Below are 20,248 nucleotides of genomic sequence, written 5' to 3'. Positions count from 1 at the left end.
GTGTGTCAGCATGAATCCGTAGATGTCAGCATGCACTGGTGTGTGTGTCTTGGTGTGTATCAGTGTGTCTCTGTGTGAGGCCCATATTGGAGTGTGTCCACCTGTATCTGGGAGTCTAAACATGGTTTGTTGTTGAAATGCATATGTGTGGGTATCGTGTGATGGTGGGCCCTGTGTGCATGTCAGTGTGTGGGTTGTGGGTTGCTTTCCTAGTCTTGGGGGGGTGTCGGTGCATGTGTGTGGGTTGTGTGCCTATGCTGTGTGCGCGTAGGTGACTGCGAGTGCTTTGTTGGAATGTGGAACGTGTGGCAATGCGTTCTGTACGTGACATGTATGGAGGGCTCCGAACCTCACTGCGTGTCAGCGTGTGTCTGCTTTGGAACGCGGGCCAGCACGTGTCGGGGTGGCCGTGTTGGCGTGCGCCCCCGCGCGCGCGTGTCTGAGTGTGTGTGTGTGTGTGTGTGTGTGTGCATGTGTGCGTGCATATGTGTGTGTGTGTGTGTGTGCGCGCGCGCCGGCCGTCGCTCCCCCGCCCTGCCCGCCCCTCCCCGCGCCCCTCCTCCCGCCCGCGCCGCCCGCCCGCTCCCTCTCCCCGGAGTGCGCCGCTTCCAAACTTTGTCTAAACTTTCACTTTCACAGCGCGGCGGCGGCGGCGGCGGCGGCGGCGGCGGGCGAGGGTGACCGGCCGAGCGGCGGCGGCATGGAGTAGACGCGCGGCGGCGGCTGCGGCGGCGGACGCGAGAGGCAGCGGCGAGCGCGGCGGCGGCGGCGGCCCCGGAGCCGGCGGGGCCGAGCCTGCGAGCGGCGAGCGCGGAGCGGCGCCGGGCCGAGCGCGGGGCCGCGGGCCGGGCGGGCGCAGCGCGGCGGAGGCCGGAGGAACCGAGCCAGAGCCGGAGCCCGAGCGCGGCCGCCGCCTGCCGGGCCTCCCCTCGCCGCGGCCGGCCGCCGCGCTCCCGCCCGGGCGCCCAGCTATGTACTCCCCGTACTGCCTCACCCAGGTACCGGCCGCCGCCCCCGCGCGACCCGGGAGGGGAGCGGGCGCAGGAGGCCGGCCGGCGGCGCGGGCGGGAGGGCGGAGGGGGCGCGCGGCGGCTGGGGGGAGTGAGTCCACGGGCGGCCGAGGGGTGCAAGCCGTACGGTGGGGAGTCCGGCCACGCGTGCGGGCGCCCCCGTGCGCGTGCGACCCTGGCCAGGAGGCAGACTCCTGTTGGGGGTTCCGGGGGCTGCCGGCTGCGTGCGTGGCGCTGCCCCTGTAGCGCGGAGCGGGAGTGCGTGTTTGTGTTTGTGTGTGTGTGTGTGTGTGTGTGTGTGTGTGTGTATGTATGTGTGTGTGTGTGCGCGCGCGCGCGCTCGACTGGGGTGCAGTGGGCAGCGGGACTCCCGCCGACCTGTGGGCGGCTGTGGCGTGCACCCGGACAGCGTGGCCGCTGGCAGTGTTTGCGGGATGACAGAGTGGCAGGGGGTGGTCCCGAGGGCGCAGTGCGGGGACTGTGTCTGGCGGCGCTCCCTGGGGCGGGCGCAGCGGTTCCCGAGGGTGGCAGCGGCCGGCGTGCGTGGTGGTGGCCCCTGCGTGCCGCCGGGGTGCCCCGGGCGGGCCGAGCAGCCCGGGCGTCTCCCCAAAGTCTTTGTTCAGGCCTCACATGGGAGCGGGGCTAAGAAAATGGCGGGGCTCCCAAATTTCTGTGGGGCAGGGGAGGGGAGGGAGGGGCGGGCGGGCTGCCAGCCCTGGCCGCGCCTCTTCGCCGACCCTGGACGCCGCAGCCGCGGCGACCCCCCCACAAAAAAAAAAAAAAAACTTTCCTCGGCTTAAACTTTCCGGCCCCAGCCACCCCGGCTGCCGCTCGGTGGACCAGGCGGGTCTGGGGAATCCCATCCCGCTGCCCGGAGGCGGGAGGGGCTGGCGGGAGCCGCGGACACTGCCGACGGTGCTGGGGCCACGCCGCCGGGTCAGCCGCGGGCGCTATGCCGACCTTGGCGCGCTGCGAAAGCGCGTCCCGCCTCCAGCGAAGTTCCCTGCACCGCGCTCGGCAGGCGGCAAAGGCCCGGGGGATGCCTGCCTTGCCACCCCACCCTTTCCGGTGGTGGCTCCTGGCTCTGAGAGGGCACAGAAGCTGCCCAGAGCCCCACAGCAGCCCTGGTAGCGCTGTCTGCTGGGCCACGCTATAGCTGGCATCCCAGACTCCGCAGAGGCGACACCTGGGGGCTTCCTAACCCTGCCTGCCAGCAGGGCCTGCGTTTGTGGGGGGAGTCTCTAGGCAAGGCCTGGGTCCTAATTGTCCCCTTTGCCAGTCTGAGCCTTGCCAGCTGTGTGCCAAGTGTGCCCAGGCTGGGAGTGGGAGTCCCTGTGAATATGGCTGCTCTGTGGGTGTGGTATTGGCGAGGGGCTAGAGGGTATGTCAGGGGTGTGTGTCAGCCCCCCGCGTAACGAACAGAATGCCCACACCACACTCTCGTATCCACAGATGCAAGTGTGTGTGTGAGTCAATCTCGGGGGTCTGCTTGTGGCCCTGTGTGTATGGACACGGGTATGGCCCAGGGTGAGGGTCTTCCTGTATAGGATGTGAGTATGTGTTGGTGAGGTACACATGCGCACGTATGTATCACGGTGTGCCTGCAGGTGTGAGCAGGCACCCTGGCCACTGTGGCAGTGTGGGGGACCCCCATATCTGTGCCTCTGACTGGCCGGCCACCCATCTTGGGCCCCCGCATGACGACCCTGCCCACCTAGCTGGGTCTGAGCTGTGGCTGCCTTCGGTGCCGCATTTGGCTGGCCGATGTGGCTGATATTCGGGGCCTAGTGGGACCAAGACCTCATGCGTGAGCGGCCCCTGGCCCACCCGCCGCCACCTCGGCTCCCTGGCCTACCCTCCTCCTCAGCCTGGGTGAGAACTTGGTTCTTCACATGTCACAGACCTTGGGAAAGAAAATACCAGCTGATCCACTGGTGACAAGACTAGGGAGGGGCTGGGGCAGCCCCCAGACTCAGGGTGATGGCCGGCGCTTGGCTCTCTGACACCTTCGAAGGGAGCAAGGGCTCAGCTCTGTGTCACAGGCCTGAGTATGCCAGGGCGTCAGGGGAGAGAAGAGGGCACGGACTCGCTAGATTGAGCCCCTCAGCTCTGGGCAGGAGGCTGCTGTTGGCTGGTCAGCAGGGTCCAGGCTTACCCTCCTGACGGCCACATTTCTGGGAGCTAGTCTGTTTTTATAAATCTTTCTGCTTCCATAGTTTGCTCTGCCAGTTTCTGTCTTTTCCTCTATCTCTGTCTGCCCCTTTTCCATCCGTCTCTCTGTCCTATATCTTTGACTGTCCCTGTCTTTCCCTGTCTCTCTCTGATTTTGGTTCTGGCCCCATCTCTGCTCCCCCCCTCCCCCTGAGTCTCGGACTCTGTCTCTTCTCTGGCCTGTGTGTGTGTGTATGTGTGTGTGTGTGTGTGTGTGTGTGTGTGTGTGTGGTGTGTGTCTCTCTTTCTCTCTCTCTTCTTTTTTTCAAACCAGAATTGGCTTCGATTTTAAAGTCAATAAATGATTGAGCAGGAACGAGCTTGGAGCAGCGGGGCCCTGGTGGGGAAAGGCACTGTGGGCGAGGGGGAAGGGCGGGTGTGGGGGGAAATCTCCTTCTGGAAAAAGCATCGAAATCCAGGGCGGCTGGGCGGGGTGCTTACTGGAGCTGCTTGAGCCCACTGCAGCCACGGGCCTGAGTCCTCGGTGGAGGGGAAAGGGGTGGATGGATGGCCCCGCACCCCTAACAGACAGCGGCACACAGGATGTGGACACACACATACACCACTGCTGCCACCAAGATGAGGACATGAACGACATGTTTATGCTGATGTCCAGACACAGCAAGTTCGGCCATGGACAGACGAACTTACGGACACAGGAAACGGTGGACCTGTGTTCTCTCCCCACTGGCACACACACACAAACCCCTTGAGATGGGATATGTATACCGACATAAACGCACGGAGACACGGCGATACCGTCCAGACACATTCAAATACAGGCTGACTCAAGTGTGTGTTCACCCCCACACTTACACAGACCCAAGGGCACATACCTTTACACAGGACACAAGGCTGTTGGCTTACCTGGGTGTGTATACGGACACGCATGTTCGCCGACATTACCTGCCACATGGCCCCACGGGAGCAGCGGAACGTTCACGTACCCTTGTTTCCACGCAGCCACATACACACTCCTTCAGGGGAGGGGAATGGACTGGGGCCTCCCTGATGCCCCCCCAGCTCTCTCCCTGGGTCTCTCTCCCCTCTGTCCCTGTGTAGCTGTTGCTCCCTGTCCCGGCACCAGCAGGGGCCTCCTTTTTATGGCGCATTTTCTCTCTGGCTCTGGCCCTGCATGCTTCACGTCCACTGCTGGGGTGGGAGGTGTGTGTGGCCACGAGCTGGGACAGAGTAGGCCATGCCTGGGGTTAGGTTGAGCTTGGACAGACTGAGCTCAGAGCCGAGGGCTCTGCTGAGTTAACACGGGGGCAAGAGGCTCCCCTCTCTCTGGGGGCTGGAGCCAGGGGTCCTGGCCCAGCCAAGAATGTCTTGTGTGGCCTCAAGGGCTCCCAGGTGGAGCTGTGGGAGCAGAGGTTGAGGGTTAGACTTTGCAAATGAGACAGCACAGGGTTTGAGCTCCAGCTCTACATCTTAAATCCTGTGACCCGAAACACAGGACTTTCTTGGTCTGTAACATGGGCGATAAAAAAAATAAATAAAAATTAAAAAACAAAATGGTCAATAATAGTACCTACCTCTCATGCTGTGATTAGGTTCAGTGTCAGGCCTGGCACACATGGCATGTGCTCAAGAAAAGGAATGACGTGTCATTTTGGTTATCATCATTAGGCCAGCCCCAGGCCCTCCCAGCTGAGGGTAGGCTGCTTCAGAGGGATGGAAGCCAGGGTCAGGCACCTCCCAACCATAGAAATCCAGGTGGACTGTCTGGAGGAGGAAGCAAGAGAAGAGTTCAGGAGGAAAGAGGCCAGCTCACGGCCCAGCGGTTTTCCTTTAGGTGGGGTCCTGTAGGCCAAGGAGGGGACGGCAGGGGTGCAAGGCAGGGAGAGGTGATGATGGGGGTAGGGGAGGGGGCAGGGAGAATGCCAAGGCCTGGGCTGCCCCGTGGGGACCAGATGCCATTCTTGGGGGCTCTGGCTGCCCTGGCCCCTTTTCTTGACCTCGACCGGGCCCGCTTTGGGGCTGGGCTCTGAGGCCTTGTGCCAGAATGTGCAGGAGTGTGTGTGCACATGAGTGCCCAAATGTGAGTGGGGCAAAGAGCCTAGAGACCTGGGTGGGTCCCAGTGGTGACCTTAGGGATGTCTGCATGGCTCCAGAATCATTTCTGCATCAGGGCATTGTCACCTGGGACCACCACGGGGACAGGATGCATGTGCGGGACCCTACGTGGGCACTTGGCAGGGTCAAGCGGGCGTTTCAGGTATGTGCAGGGGGTGGGCATGCAGCTGTGGCTGACAGTGAAATCCCCCCCGCACTGACCACCTGCTTCCACTTCCAACCCGCTGGGAGCCTGGCCTTTTTGGTCTGCTTGGTTCCTGTCCTCTGCTCTTGAAGTGCAAGTGTGGGGTCTCACACTTTCCTCCAGCTGAACCGACGGAGGATGAGGAGGCCCGGACAACCGTGCTTCCCTCCAACGGGGCGCTGAGGATGGGGCTCCTGTCCCTCCTAGCTGAGGTGGGAGAAAGGAGGGGGCGTCTGCACTTTCCTACCCCCAAAACCCTGGATGTGGAGGCGAAGGGGCCAGGGGAGACATCCCTGAGCAGCTCCCCGGCTTCTCCCCGATTCGCATGTGCGTCCGTCGGCGTGGTGAGCCTTAGAGCCACCATTTTCCCGAGGACGGCAGTGTGGCTGTGCGTGTGTGTGTGGGTCCCTTTCCAAATGTCCCTGTGTCTCCGGACGGTATGTCACTGGGTTCTGCCTGGTGTCTCTGAGGGCCATTCCAAGCTCCGTCTCTGTGTATTCGGGTGACAGTGGGGTTGGTGGTGTGTGTCACCGTGTGTGTCGGGATACCTGATGTGGTCTTTGTGTCACGGTGCCGCTGTGGTATGTCACTAAACAAATCATCGAATCCTCTGGGTGTCTGATCGTCGTGACAAGCGTTGTATCCGTGTGCCTTACCGTGCGTGGCGGCCTGTTGTGTTGACATACCTGTGTCAATGCGTGCGCCTATAGGTATCGCCCCCATGGCATTGTGCGTCCCGGGCTTGTCCCTGTGACCATCAATGTGTGTTTCACCGCATGGGCCCCTCTCCCTGGCCTCCCTTGGCCTCTTGGCACCTTGTGAAGTGCCCACCATGGCGGCCAAGCTAGTGTCTGGGAGCAGGCTGCCTTCTTCGAGGCTTCCCATGAGGTGGGGCGGCCATGGTGGCCCTGCTATGGGCCCCACCCGTGCCCCTGGCCCGGCATGGACAGAAGCCCGTTGTGTGGCGAGGTGCGGGTGTGTGTTTGGGCCGCCCACAGGCCTCCCTCTGTCTGCCCGGCGCACATTGATCTTGGCTTCTGCCTGTGTCCGTCCTGGCCTGGCCAGCTGGGGTGTCCGGCTGTCTCTGTGGGCCAGAGCCCACCGCCCCCTACCGTCCCCAGCGGCCAAGCCTGCCCCAGGTCCCACACCTCCGTGCCGCCCGCTGTCCCTCCGAGGCCCTGAGAGCGCGGATTTGGAAACTGAGGCCCCCTGCCTGCTCCCCCGCCCCCTCTCCTTCCTCCCTCTCTCTCCCCCCTCCCGCTCCCTCGCTCCCTCTCTCTCTCTCCTCCTGCCAAACGCATCTTGGCTCCGTCTGAATATCTCTCCTCCTCGATTTTTGGCTCCAGCTCTGGGCGCGTTCACTAAAAGAAGGGCTAGCTCCCCCCTTCCCCGCCCCCCTTCCTTGCTGCCTCCCCCCCCTCTGGAGGAGCCCCTCTGAGGGCGGGAGTGGCCGCGTGCAGGGGCCTGGGCCCCCAAGCGGGGTTGGCCAAGGGGGCACAGGCCTGGTGGGCGAGGGGGCTGGGTGGACTGGGCCTGGCAGCCCGAGAGAGTGGTGGCCGGGGTGACCATGCTGCCCGGCTGGGCGGGCGGCCGGGTGGGGAGGGGTCGGGGGCACGGAGCTGGGGTGTCTGGCTTCTGGTGGGGCTGGCAGGCCTCTGTGAGGCGCAGCTGTGCCCAGAACGCCAAGCTGCGTTTGCCATCACTACCGATGTGGCTGCGCCAGCGGGGAGGGGGAGGCGGGTGGCGGGCACTGCGGCGCTCCATAGCCAATCGGAAGCCGGGGTTGCACTGGGGAGCTCTCCCCCCACTGGGCCCCACCCTGAGGGAAGCTGGGGTTGGTGTCCAGCAGTGGGTAGGGGGCAATGCCACCACCGCCGCCGAGGACCCTGCCCCCTTGGTTGAAAGCTCGGGGCCAGCCTTCCTGGCACAGATCGGGCAAGGGCGGGGGGGGGGGTCTGTGCCCACCTGAATCTTCAGGAGCCTAGCTGGAGTAAGGGGCAGCTCAGAGGCGCACCCCACCCCCTCGGCCCCAGGAAGCGGCTTTCAGTCCGGGGCAGCCAGGAGCTGGGGGTGGGGGCCGAATCATCCAGGAGGGTCCGTCCAAATATCGGCTTCAGTAGAATCATCTCGGGGGTTTATTCCGGGTCCATCTCACACAAAGTCGCACACTCTCATTGGCACACACAGGCACAAAGAATCACGCTGTCACACAGACACGGCACACCCTGGCACAGCACACAGACACAGGCGTTCCCACACAGAGGCTCGCCTTCGCACCCAGACACCTAGGGATGCCCGCCACACTGAACAGAGGCTCGTGCTACACACGCAGGGACACACATGTGGGTGCAGACCCTGGGGCACACATGGTCACACGGTAACACACCGTGAGACACACAGCACAGACACAGGCACTGCCACCGCCCAACACACAGGAGCTCACGGCCCCATAGACACGTGGTGAGAAGCACACGGCACACGCACGCGGTGACATTGTCAGACACACGGTGATACACACACACCTGGCGATGTCTGGAAGCATTTGGTTGTCACACCTGGAGGGGGGTTTGCCACTGGCACCTAGTGGGTGGGAGCCAGGGATGCTACCCAATACCCCACAGTGCACAGGACGGCCCCAACCGCACATAATGATCCAGCCCCCAGTGTCAGCAGTTACACACACGGGCCCAGCTAACCCCTGACACCCACTGCGCGCACATGCACACACACACACACGGACAAGAGTCCAGCTGACACAGTATCTCACAGTGTCTTGCTTACTAGGACGCAGGTTTTGTCACAAATGCAGGGTCCCCCACCTCTCACACACACAAGCCCAGGTGCAGATGGTGTGGCATGTACACAATCCCATGTTGCTCCAGCACACAGGGACGAGGGTCACACCCACACACCCATTCACACCTGGGCCACACCTGGCCCTCCTTGGAAATGGCACCTGAGAGGCGAGACCTGCCCTCCTTGTACCTCCCCTCTACTTGCTGGCCCTGCTGGCTGTCTTTGAGCTGCAGATCCAACCACCCCAGCCTCTCCTGAGGGAACTGGGAGCTCTGAGTCCCTGTGCTGGTTTGTAGAGGCCTGGGGGATACTGCTGGGAGGCCACATGCCCACCCATGCCCAGGAGACCCTGGCCCTCTGGGCCTAGCGGCTAGGGGCCCCCGTCTCACAGTCTTGCTTCTGGCAGCCATGGAGACCGTCCAGGATGGAGGCGAGGCTGGCCTCTGAGACTCTTGTCCGCCGTGTGGTTGTCTCATTAATCCTCTGGCCGTTGACTCCTCGTTTCTGACTCTGGAGAAATACGACTGGGGGAATCATACAGGAAGAAAGCGTTTTGTGGGATAATAAGTGAATGAGCGTTTGTCCTAAAAATCACAGCAATGGCTAAAGTGTGCTGTGTGCTCGCTGTGTCTCGACCTGTGCTAAGTGCCTCCCTAGCTTGTCTCCCTGAATCCTTCCACGTGAGGCGGGTGTGGCAAGGGTTAGCTGTGCCCATGTGTGTGTCTGACAGTATATTAGGGCAGGGTTTCTGCACTTTGGCACTGTTGGCATTTGGGACATTTGGACATTATTAGGGGAATGGGGCCTCTGAGCCAACTTCCTGGGTTTGAATCCTGGCTCTGCTACTCACTAGCTGTGTGACCTGGGCAAGTCGCTCAACTTCTCTGGGCCTCCGTGTCCTCTCACAGGGTTGTGGTAAGGATCAGAAAGGAGTTGGCTTATCCAGAGTCCTTTAAAACAGTGCTTGATGTGAAGTAAGTGCTTGATTTTATGGATGAAAAACTGAGACTCAGAGAAGAAGCACCCTGGAACAAGGCCAAGGGCTAGAAAAGTGGTGGAGCCTGAGCCTCTTCTCTGATTGCCACCATCCTAAATCCTACTGATGGGACAAAAATGCAGCTTATTCTCTGGCCTTTACCAAATTTCGGAGTGGGCCTCTAGGCCTCCATACCCCCATTTGAAGTATGTCCCTGCTGTTGGCCCTTGAACCATCCTTACTGCTCTGACCTTCAGATCTTTTTCTGTCCAGGACTCAGAATGAGAGTGGATGGTTATCTCATCCCCTCTGCACACCCACTGGCCAGGCTTGCCCTCACCTTCCTGGCAGGGCCCAACACCCTCTCCCACACATTGCTGGGCACCTAGCTGAAGCCCTCGTGCTGGGGGTGCAGCCAGGGACCTGTGCATTCCTTCCACAAATATTTGTTAAGCACCTCCTGGGTGCCAGGCCCTGTTCTAGGCCCTGGGGGCTCGGCGAGGAGCAAAATCAGTGGGGGTGCCAGCCCCGGTGAGAGGGTAGACCGTGAACCCGATAAACAAGGGAGGGTCCAGCGCTTGAGACAGCGATAGGTGTTATGGGGAAAGGAGAACAACAGTAGGGTCCTCGGAAGTGCTGGGCAGCTGTGGTTTTAGCAGAGGTGGTCTGGGAGGCCTCGTGGCTCGGTGTTCGGTGTTGACTTTCAACTCTGTTGCTCTGCCACAGCTCAAGTGCGGCCTCCCAGGCCCTTTGCCCTCTGCAAGGGGGCGGTGCAGAGGTCAGGGGTACGTGACTTAGCATGGTTGCCCCCACCGTCTGCCCGGAACGCACAGCCTGTTGTCGCTGCTGTCTGAGGTCATCCATTATCCGTACTGGTGGATACACCGTAGGCTGCCCGCCTAAGACCTGGGGACAAGATGGCCGGCGCCTCTTCTCTACAGAAACTGGGCGTCAATGGGCACCGGGCACTCTCGACTGTGCCGCTCTGAGCTGGGGGGTGGGGCTGGGGCAGCTGGTGGCCCGGAGTGGCACTTCCACCTGGGCCCCTCAATTTAGCTCCCTTGGGGCGGGTCCAGTTTATTTTTACCCCAGCCTGTCACCCTGGCAGTGCCAGGCTGTGCCATCTTTGTAGGGTCTTGGGGACCTGCCCAGGGCTTGAGGGGACCTGGCTTTGTCTGCCGGACCCCCGATTCCCAACTAGGTCCCCATCTCCCTCCACCCCCAGAACTCCAGGTGTGAGGGCTCTGGGCTGGGGCTAGTGGGGTAGGCACTGCTGGCTGGCAACCATCATGCCCAGCCTGGTGGCATTTGGTTTGGCACCCTGCCTGCCCCCCACCCCCACCCCATGCCTGGGCAGAGCCGAGCGGCTGCTGCTGCCAGTCTCCATCTTGAAGCTTGGAGTGGGGGTGGGGGAACGCTGGGCACCTCCCGGCCCCCTGCCCGCCCCGTGCCACCTGGGACTTGTCCCCCATGCCTACTCCTTGGAAGGGCCCGGGCTGCTTTTCCCGCTGCCCCTTTGCATCCTGGAGCTCGGCGAGGATGCCCGCCTGGCTTCCATCTTCCCTGCTCGCTTCCTCGCTCTCTCGCCTGCTTCCCTGTAATGGCTCACCATTTTTGGCATCTCCTCCCCCTCCCCCTCCCATAGGCGCCAACCTCACTTCCAAACCCGCCATTGCTGGCTCTCTGGCCTCTGCTGCCTGGGGCTGGGACCCTGGAAGAGAGAGTTTGGGGGGCCGAGCATATGGGCATGAGGGGGGCTTTCTGGGTGCTTGTGTGAGTGTGTGTCTGGAGGGGGAAACATGCTTCGAGCCAGCTCGTGCAACCAGCCTTGAGGTTGGCAGAGCTGGGCTGCAGGAAGGGGGTGGCGGAGAAGTGCAGACTCTCGCATTTCTGACCGGCCCCGGGGCTTCGTGTCAGCCTCTGGGCCACTGGGAGACCAGGTGGGCATTTCTGTGCAAGCCGGGGGTCTGGACTGGGAAAAGCAAGGCTTCGTTTGTAGGGTGCTCCAACCCTTCCTCCCCCAAGTCACCCCCGTCCTCGGGACTTCAAGTTTTCTGTTCCCCCCGTCCAGAGCCAGGGGTGGGGGAATCAAGCCCCACGTTGGGCACTCGTGCCCCCAGAGGGACAAGGGACTTCGGAGGAACCGGTTTACTGCCCCCCCCCCAACCCCAGCTCGCTGCCCGCCTCTCTCGGCACTAAACAAAGTTTGCTAAGTAACTTCAAATGTTATTTGAGGACGGCCTGGCCTCAGCCCAAGGCGGCCCTGTGGAAACTTGTTTTTCGCTGCCGAGGCTGCAAGTATCAAAGACACACTTTCGGGGGGGTGGGGTGGGGGTGGGGGGTGCTTCGACGCTTCTCCCCTCTCTCTGGCAGGGGCTGGCCCTGAACGGACACATAGACACCCAGAGGCCCGCACCGGCAGAGGGACACACACATCATGCCGTAGCTTGCGACACCAGACACATGACAGGCAAGGATCATAGCGCTCACTGATAACACACACAACACACACATACTGACACACCCAGGGGGGAGGGGAGGGTTTGGAGGGTGCTGCCCCCAGCCCACAGGCCCTGGGGTTTTTCCAGCTGGTGAGGTTTTTCCACACTGGGAGAGTGCATGGCCACGAAGCCTGGAGTCCTGCATTCTCAGGTCTCGTGGGCGTGAGTGGGTGCTCAGATGGGTCCCTTCCCCTTTCTCAGCCTCAGTTTCTCCAACTGTAGAAGGAGGCGCTGGGCCCAGAGGGTGTGAGAAGCAGAATCCCACACTGATGAGAAGAGTGCCTGGGTTGGAATCGTTGAAGGGAGGAGTGAGTCCCTAATAGCAGGGTCTGAGCGTGAGGCGTGGGCTACGAGCAGTGCTCATAGGTGTCATGTGGCATTTCTGCAAACCTGATGGGTGTCCACCCTGACTGGAGACCCCGACCTCAAGCAACTCTATGTTTGCCAGTTCCCAGGGAGGTCTCTGTTTTTCTCCCCGCTCCCTCCATTTCTCTCCTGGCTTTTCTTGATCTTTCCCTAAATCCCTCCTTCTCTGGGTCTCCACCAGCCCTGCCCAGGCCTGGAGCTCAGGGAAATCGTGGGAAACAGGCTTGGGGTGTGTTTTTCCTCACCGAAGCCAGACAGGCCTGGGGTCCTCCATGCCCTGAGGTCCCTCATGAGCCTCTTGGAGTTCCCCAAACTCAGGCAAGAAGCTGGGGGGTGGGCATCTGAGCTGACACAATGTGGGAGGGGGAAGATCCTTCACAGGGTCCCTCTGAACCATCCCCTCCTGAGGTTTGTAAGCAGATGGGATCCCGCTGGACAATAGAAAGCCCAAGGCTGGACAGGACACCGGACTGACCCGCCCCCAGGCCCTGAGAGCCTCCCCATCTCACTGTCAGCCAGACCCTCACTGAGATAGGTTTATGGGGGTCCCCTGGTCCCAGCCCCACACACCGCTTCATCTCCACTCACAGTCGGTACCCGCAACACCCCGCCACCCGCAGTCTGTCGCGCAGTGACAGCCTGTCACAGGCACCGCCGCACACCGGCACAATCTGTCGTCCACGCACAGTCTCACACACAACCTGTCACACACACGCACACACACACAGCGGCACAGTCACACACACAGCCAGCCTCACGCGATCACACCAAGCGTCACAGCTTGTCACAGCCATAGACTCCTCACAATAAAAATAACAGCTACCAACTCCCAAGCAATTATGCCTGGGCAGTGGGTGGGCGGGTGCACGTGACCTCCTGTAACCCTCTCAGCATAAGGCAGGTATGAGTAACCTGTTTTACAGATGAGGAAACAGGCTGGAAGGTCACGTGCCAAGGTCATGAGGCTAGAAGTGGGGTGGCAGGAATTACTCAGCCAGGCCCCCAGGGGCAAGCGACATTTAAACAGATCTCACTGCTTTTCAACCCACTCCTATCCATCTGAGACTCCCCCTTCTGCACCCCCCACCATGGGAGTTCCCTTCCCATTCCCCAGATGGGAAAAACTGAGGTTCTAAGCAGCCCAGCCAGGAAACAGGGGAAGGGGCCTCCTGGCCCCTTGCGTAAGAGGGCTCACACTGTCTGCCTTCACCTGAGGAAGTGTGAGCCATGCCCTCCAGCCCAAATGTTACTTTGCTCCTTTTGGACCGCGGTGGCTGCAGCCTGCGGTTCTGCTGGATTCCATATGTAGGAGCCTTTGGCTGGGGCCAGGGTTCTGGAAGGCAGAGAAGTCCTGGGTCTTCAAAACCTCTGTCTCCATCCACAGTTGGGGGTGGGAGTGGCAAGCCGTAGGCTGCCAGGCAAGTCCCTCGGCCCAAGCCATGCCCGGGAGACTCGGGCTGCCCTGTACCCCTACTCCCCAGGGCCCTCCGCATTCCAGGGCGCTTCCTCCTCCTCTGCAGCTCGCTTTCCCCTTCTTTGTTCCACCACCCCCACCCCACCCCCGCCCCGCTCCCCGGGGCTTCCCCCATTAGCGCTGCCACGGCCAAAACCAACACGGCTCCAACGACATCCCGCTGAGACCCGCCGGGCGGCGGCGGGCCCTGCCCCCTGGCCCGCTCAGGGGCCAAATCCTGGCTCGGCGTGGCGGCGACGGCGGCCCCGGCGCACGTGGCTACCCTTAGGGCAAGCACATGCGCACACCCCGGCGCATCGGCCCCGACGGGGCACCCGGGCGGGCGCAATCCCAGGTCCAAAGCCCCAGCGGACACTCGGCCGCGCGCACGCACTGCACGTAAGCACGCTCCTGCACAGGGGCTCAGACCCCGGTCGCCAGCGTGCCCTAGCCAGGCGCCCCCGACCGGGATCCCAGGCACCGCCAGCTTATACGCATACACGGGCCTCACGCCCCAATGGGACTGCTGGGAGCACACCCCCCCATAAATAATACCCTTTCCCAACCTCAGATGGGGTCGCGGCGCGCGCACACATACACACACACACACACACACACACACACCCATGCGCTCTTGCTTGCATCCTCACCGAGGTTCTGAGCGCTGGTACTGCCCTGCGTCCCTACGGGGGTCCCGGGCTTAGGTGAGCCTGCAGGAACTGCCGGTGCCCACGCACGTGGCTCCAGGCCCACGCGGGCACACACCTCCCCAGTCTGCACACGCGTGTATTTCACGTGAGCTGCACACCTGCCAGGCCGCCCAGGGCACCTGGCTGCAAAACCGCATTCAGGTTTTGGGGGAGGGGACTGGGAATCGGAGGCCTAATTCCCACCGCCCCCATCTCTCTTAGAACACCCGCCTCCCCAAATGTCCCTGGGGCGCAGGTGAGACGCCCCAGAACTGTTGCCCAGTGGCGCCCCTGCATGTGCTATATTTATATTGGAAATGTGTACCTTTATATCTATTTCTTATATGTAAGAACCTCCCCCCATTCCCGCTCCACGTTTATACTTGGGTTTTACCATCCCTATTCGGCTTCTTCCCAAACCTGCAAAAAACCCCATTTCTCCAAGCAGGGACGTGGGGCGAGGCAGGAGCAGCCTCCCCCCTTCCCACTGTGGACGCCCCTCGTTCTTAAAGGCTAGGGACCCCCTTCCCACGAAAGGCCGAGCTACATCACCGAATCCCCAAGCCCTCCCCGAAACACAATCGCGGGGGTGGGTGCTGGTGGCCAGACATTGCTTTTTGGTGTGTTTGCTGTTGCTGCTTAAATTAATCCTGAGTGACGGCCTGCAATTCCTCTCCACAAAGAGGCCATTTAATGCCCCCCCCCCCACTTCTCGGGCGAAACTTCCATTTGTCCCCCTGAGTCCAGCTTGGCAGCTCAGGCCGCGCGCTACCAGCCCTCCTGGACTTTCCCTCAGGTGCGCCCGGGGCTTGGAGGCGGGTTCCCTGTGAGCACCGTGGACCTCAGGAGCGAGTGTGGGTGGGTTTTGGAGGGATGGGAGATGTCTTAAAATAGAAGCGCCTCGCTGAACGGAGGTGGGGGGAGGGCGTCCCAAGACTCCCTAGACGGCCCCACTGCCCAACCAAAGCGCTCCGGATGCCCCCGCCCTCCGAAGAAAGATCAACTTCCGTGCCTTCTCCAGAGCGCCCCGAGGGGAGGATCCCGACCGTCCCCCACGTCGCCCTGAAGCCCCCCAGTCCGCGTGTGTTTGTGGAAATTCCGGCAGAGCCCTGCAGCGGGTGCCCGGTGCCCGTGTGCTAGCCCCAGTGTATGCCCCTCGCCAGGCTCCCGCCTCCTGCGACTCCTTTCATTGTCACCTCTCGGGTATTCTTTAAGTGCGTGACATTTCCCCGACCCGCTGCAATTGGCTCACGCTTGGCTTGGGGGGCAACATAGGTGGGTGAGGGTCGTGGCGAGGCCTCCCCTGGGCTCAGGCAAGGGGAGGGCTGGGTGTTTTCCACGCGCGGAACTTGGGTGCTGACTGTCGTTGTCACTTGCAACGCGCACCACAGGGTAGAAGAGGACAGCATAGCCCTCCAAGGTGCGGACGGCCGGGACCCGAGGGCGTTTGAGGGCCAGCGCTTAAAGTCGGGCGTGCGCGTGCGCCGAGGCGAAAAGGCGGGAAGTGGTGCGTTGAAGCCCCGGATGTGGAAAGCGCCTGTGGCACAAGGTTGTGTCGCTCGGCAGGCGGAACGGCTCCAGGCGTTGAATGAGGAGTGAGGACCACTGCCCCCGCGGGCAGGTGAGGGGAAACCGGGAATGGGTGTGAAGGAGCAGCGGCGACAGGCGAGGCCTAGGGCCGTTTGCGTTCGCAGCCAGAAGCACCAGAATGGTGCCAACTAGACCCCGAGGGGGTCTGTGGCGGCCTTTCGGACCCCGCACTGCGCAGGCGCGGCTCCCTCCAGCCCCGTTGCGGCCCAACCCCTCCCCGCGACCCCGCAGAAAGTAACCCGGTGCGGGCGTCGAGGGCCGGCCTGGTTCGCGTTCTGGGACATTCGCCATTTGCAGCACCAGAGGCCTGCGCCAGAAGGGGCTCAAATGGCGGCGTTTTGGCCTCGAGGCGGGTTCGGTCCCTTCACCAGGCGCGCGACGTGAGGTTCCGGGCCGCCGTTTCCTCATTGTCCCTCCTCCTGTGCCATCTTGATACCCGACAGCGGATAACGAGAGGGCTTTGGGGAGAATGCGATGTTAATGATTCCTGTTCTTTAGCTGCTCGAGGGACTTTTTGAGCTTAACTGCCCCAGAATCTTGAGGGCAACTTTGGGGCGTCCTTACGGAGAGAATCCCTCGTACGCGTCTCAGCCTCCAGACCCCTAGCCTCGGAAGAGCCTCCCCATTTCTCCCCAAGTCGCCTCTTTTTTTGTGTGTGAATAAGGGCGGGGAAATTTACCAGGGGAGCATTTTGTTTGTTTCAAGGGTTGGCTGGGTTTGGGGGCGTTTGGCCTCCAGCGAGCACAGGGAAGAAATGTGACTAAGTGTTAGAAAATGCGCTTTCCCTTTCCCTCTTTTCCGCCCTCAGGCCGCGGGAGTTGCGCAGCTTCTAAGAACCTTTATAAAAAATTTCCCCCTCAGATATCCTCTGATCGACACCGCCTTCCCTCGGCGCTGACTTCTTGAATTTGGGGCGCTAAGGCCTCTCCACCCATTGCTTCCAGCCATTTTGCAGCACTTCTGGGCAGGCCGGGGGAGAGGATGGAAAAGTGGAGAAAGAACGTGTGCGCCGAGTGGATCCGACTTAACCTGTTCGAGAGGGAAGCTAGTGTCCGGAAGGCGTCCCCCCCAGTCTACCCCCGGAGCTCGAGCAGCCCCCGGGCGTTCAGAGAAAGCACTCAGGGGCCTCCCGATCTGCCCCTCGGAAGCCAGTCATAAACCCGACTTCTCATCGCCCGAATTACTTAAGGGCGCTTTGATGGTGTTAGGTCCTTTTCCTTTTCCACGTGCGGATGACTCAGCCCGCTCCAGCTGCGACTGGGGAGGTGACCCGGGGCAGCGGTTGACACGGCGCTCGGCACCCTCGATGGGATGGGAGGCGCCCCATCCCAGTCGCATCCACTCCCCTCAGGCTCCCAGACCACACTTAGCTCCCCTTTTTTCCCCCCCTTTATTTTTCGGGTCATCTTTTCCCTCTTCTTTAAAAAAATTATTTTAAAAATTGTAAGGAGTTTTTGTACTTTTTTTTTTTTCTTAACGTGAGAGAGAGGCTGTTTAATGGAAACAGGCATTTAAAAAAAGAGAAAGGAAGAAATACATGTCGGCTGTCCGTGGAGCTCGAGCCTCGCCTGCTTGGCGACTGAGCTTTTTGGTCGCCGGTTCCCTGGTAGAACCGGCATGGGGCACCTGGATCTCTGCCCGTGAAAAGGCGCTATAGAAATACGAGGAATTATTATGATTTTAATAAAATTGTGTCTCATTTAGGAGCGCGCTTCTGCACTGCCTCTGTCGTCGGAGCCCGGGTTTGCCACCGCAAAGTCTGTAATCAGAGAAAAATACCAGCTTTGTTGAGGGTTAGAATATATCATTGGCTAATGTGTGCGGTTTTTTTTTTTAATAATGCTAAGCATTGGAATAATTAAAGAGTGAGAAATAATTCGTCTCTCCTCTCCCCTCGGTATTGTCTTATTTAAGGGTGGAAAGCGCACTTTTAGGCAAAGCTAGTTAGTTTTAATGCGGGCTTTATTTCTCAATCGCCTTCCCTCCGCTCCGGTTTGATTCGCAAATCCCCAAACTGGCACAAGCCGGGAAACTTGCCGCGGCGGCCGTTCTTCTCCCGGAGTTGGAGGCTCGCTTTCCTTTTTTCCCCCCTCTTTCAGAGACAACCCTCTCTTCTTCCCTCCCCTGCCTCTGGGCCCTGACCCACTGCCTGGTTTTCGCTAGAGCGATTTAAAAAAGAAAGAAAGAAAGGAAGAAAGGAGCCGGGCTCTGGTACCCCCGTGCCAGCCGAGGGCGCGTTTCCCTGGCGGCCGGCTGGTGGGAGAGTCAAACCCGGTGGCTGGCGGGTGTGGGGTCTCAGATGCACAGTCTCGCCGCCTACCCTGCACGCCCCCCCGCCAAAAAAAAGGATCAAGTAATCCAGTATTTCTAAAGATTGAAGTCTCAGAGAGCTCAGATCCCTTGTCATATTTTAAATTAAGCCGAACAGTTCTTTCTTCCCAGCCTCATATGCAATAGGAAGAGAAAATTCGGTCCTCGAGAGCCTGCCCTGGCAGCCCCGTGCCCTTGGTAGGGGAGAGAGCTGTCTACTTGGGCTGGGGCTGGCATCCAGCCCCAGGATGGTGCCACTACCCACAGGGCCTAGATTTGGGGCAGGAGAGCAGGGTCCAGGGCCAGTGGTGGGCACAGCCTAGGGAGATGTAGGAACAGAAGAAGAAACATTTCATCAGGGCTGCAGAGGTTTGCTTCAGGCTGGTGGGAGGCTGAGCCACTGTCCTGGTCATTCCCCCAGGTGTGGGGTGGACGGGCTTGAAGGAAAAAGAGGCTTTGGTGGTGCTTGGGGAAGACGCAGCTCCCGTGAGAAAAGAAAGGGGAAAGAGGGCAAGAAATTGGGGGTAGGGGCTTGTGCCCCAGGCACCAGTGGCTGAGCAGTGGCTTCGCATTGCAAAGGGAGTTATTTATTTGCTTCAGGTGTTTTTAATTAAAAGGGTTCCTGTTTTATTTACCTTGTTATTCGGTGCTTAGACTTTTCAGCGATCCCTTGCTTTTTTTTTTTTTTTTTTACATAAGCAGAAACTTTTTTCTCCCCTTGGAAAGATATTGTGGGAGGTATTTTGCCTTCAGTGCTTTCTCTTTCCTGCTTTTTTTAAAATTTTAAAGTAAATTTAGTGCGAGTGAAAGTGAGGGGGGAGCCAGCTGGGGCTGGAGCCAGGGAAAGAGGGAGGCAGATGCAGCAGAGTTGGGCCTCCCTTCCCGCGGCAGCTCCACCCCAGGACCCCCTCACTCTCTAGGCCCCCTTCTGCCACTGCTACTCCCTTCCTCTCCCTGCAAGGCTCTTTTGGACAGGGACGAGGGGAGCCTGTCCTGTTGCGTGCTCATTCACTCTTCAGGAACCCCTGCCTCTGCAGAGCCACTTTTCCCTCATGACCACCTAATATCAGGGCCCCCCAGTCCCTGCCTGCTTACTCCCGTCAGTCAGCTTTCAGCTCGGTGGGCCCAGTTTGTCTCCCACACTTGCCCTGCTTGTCCACTAACCCCGCTGCATAGTTGGTTGCCCTGTTGATGGGATCAGAGTTGGGCAAGCACAGAGAGAGACGGACAGACAGACAGGCGCAGAAACCCGTCTGCAGCAGTGAGGATTCAAGCGGCTTCTTTTCACTATGAATTTTTGTGGTCACATGAGTAGTGCACTTGGCTCTGTAACGTGCGTGTATACATAGGTGCTCAATTTTGAGGCTGCTGGTGCGGGCAGGAGCTATTTCTAAGGCATATGAATTATGAGGACTCTGTAGTTGAAACACTCAAGGCGCCTTGAGCAGTGCTGAAAATGTTCTATTTCTTAATCTGGGTGGAGGTACACAGGTGTGTTCACTTTGTGAAAATGTATCGAGTGTAAGACTTAGAACTGTGTGCCTTCTTTCTGTGTGCCACACTTCAGTTAAAAAGTTTATTTTTTAAAAAGGAAGGCACAGCCTCAAAAGTAAAGGCTGAGGGTTACAAAATAATAATAATCATTATTATTATTTAAATAAGAAAGTTCTCCAGCCTGCTTTGCTCAGGCCTCTCCACTAAGGAATGGTGGGAGGGCTTGTAAAAATTAGTGGGCTGATAAAAAACCTCTCAGGCATGTGGCCCATGAGGCTTCCTTCCTCCACATGTGCGGAGTGCCTGGAAACCACCTGCAGACTTAGATTTAGCTGTAGGATTTTAACATCTCAGGACCAAAGGATAGAAATTGGTAAGGAAGAAGTTACATGCCAATTACATTTTGCTCTCAACATCTGGAAAGCAAAATTGCAGCTGTTCTCCCCCTCCCCATTACCACCTCTTCTTTTTTTTCTGCACACTTAAATTTTTTGTACTTGTGCCATTCGTACTTCGGTTTTCTGCACTGTTAAAACATTTTCACGGCTCTGACGAAATCAAATTGTTGGGTTTGGGCTTTTAAAAAAAATGT

General features: G+C 59.7%; 1 protein-coding gene across 2 annotated transcripts in view; it reads left to right on the top strand.

Annotated features, from left to right (window-relative positions):
* Positions 1–616: 616 nt before the first annotated feature.
* Positions 617–20,248, top strand: part of NFIX (nuclear factor I X) — a 98,447-nt gene continuing 78,815 nt past the window's right edge. The window contains exon 1 of one of the 2 annotated variants that reach the window (XM_033401270.2): positions 617–998. In XM_033401270.2, the coding sequence (XP_033257161.1) occupies positions 972–998 (27 nt within the window). In that variant the 5' untranslated portion in view covers positions 617–971. Of the gene's footprint in view, positions 999–2,863; positions 2,883–20,248 lie in introns of those variants that run through there. The other variant, XM_049708291.1, reaches the window with a different exon arrangement.

This window comes from Orcinus orca, chromosome 3 (assembly GCF_937001465.1).
Source record: "Orcinus orca chromosome 3, mOrcOrc1.1, whole genome shotgun sequence".
Classification (NCBI taxonomy): Eukaryota; Metazoa; Chordata; class Mammalia; order Artiodactyla; family Delphinidae; genus Orcinus; species Orcinus orca.
This window is presented reverse-complemented; position numbering and strand designations above follow the sequence as displayed.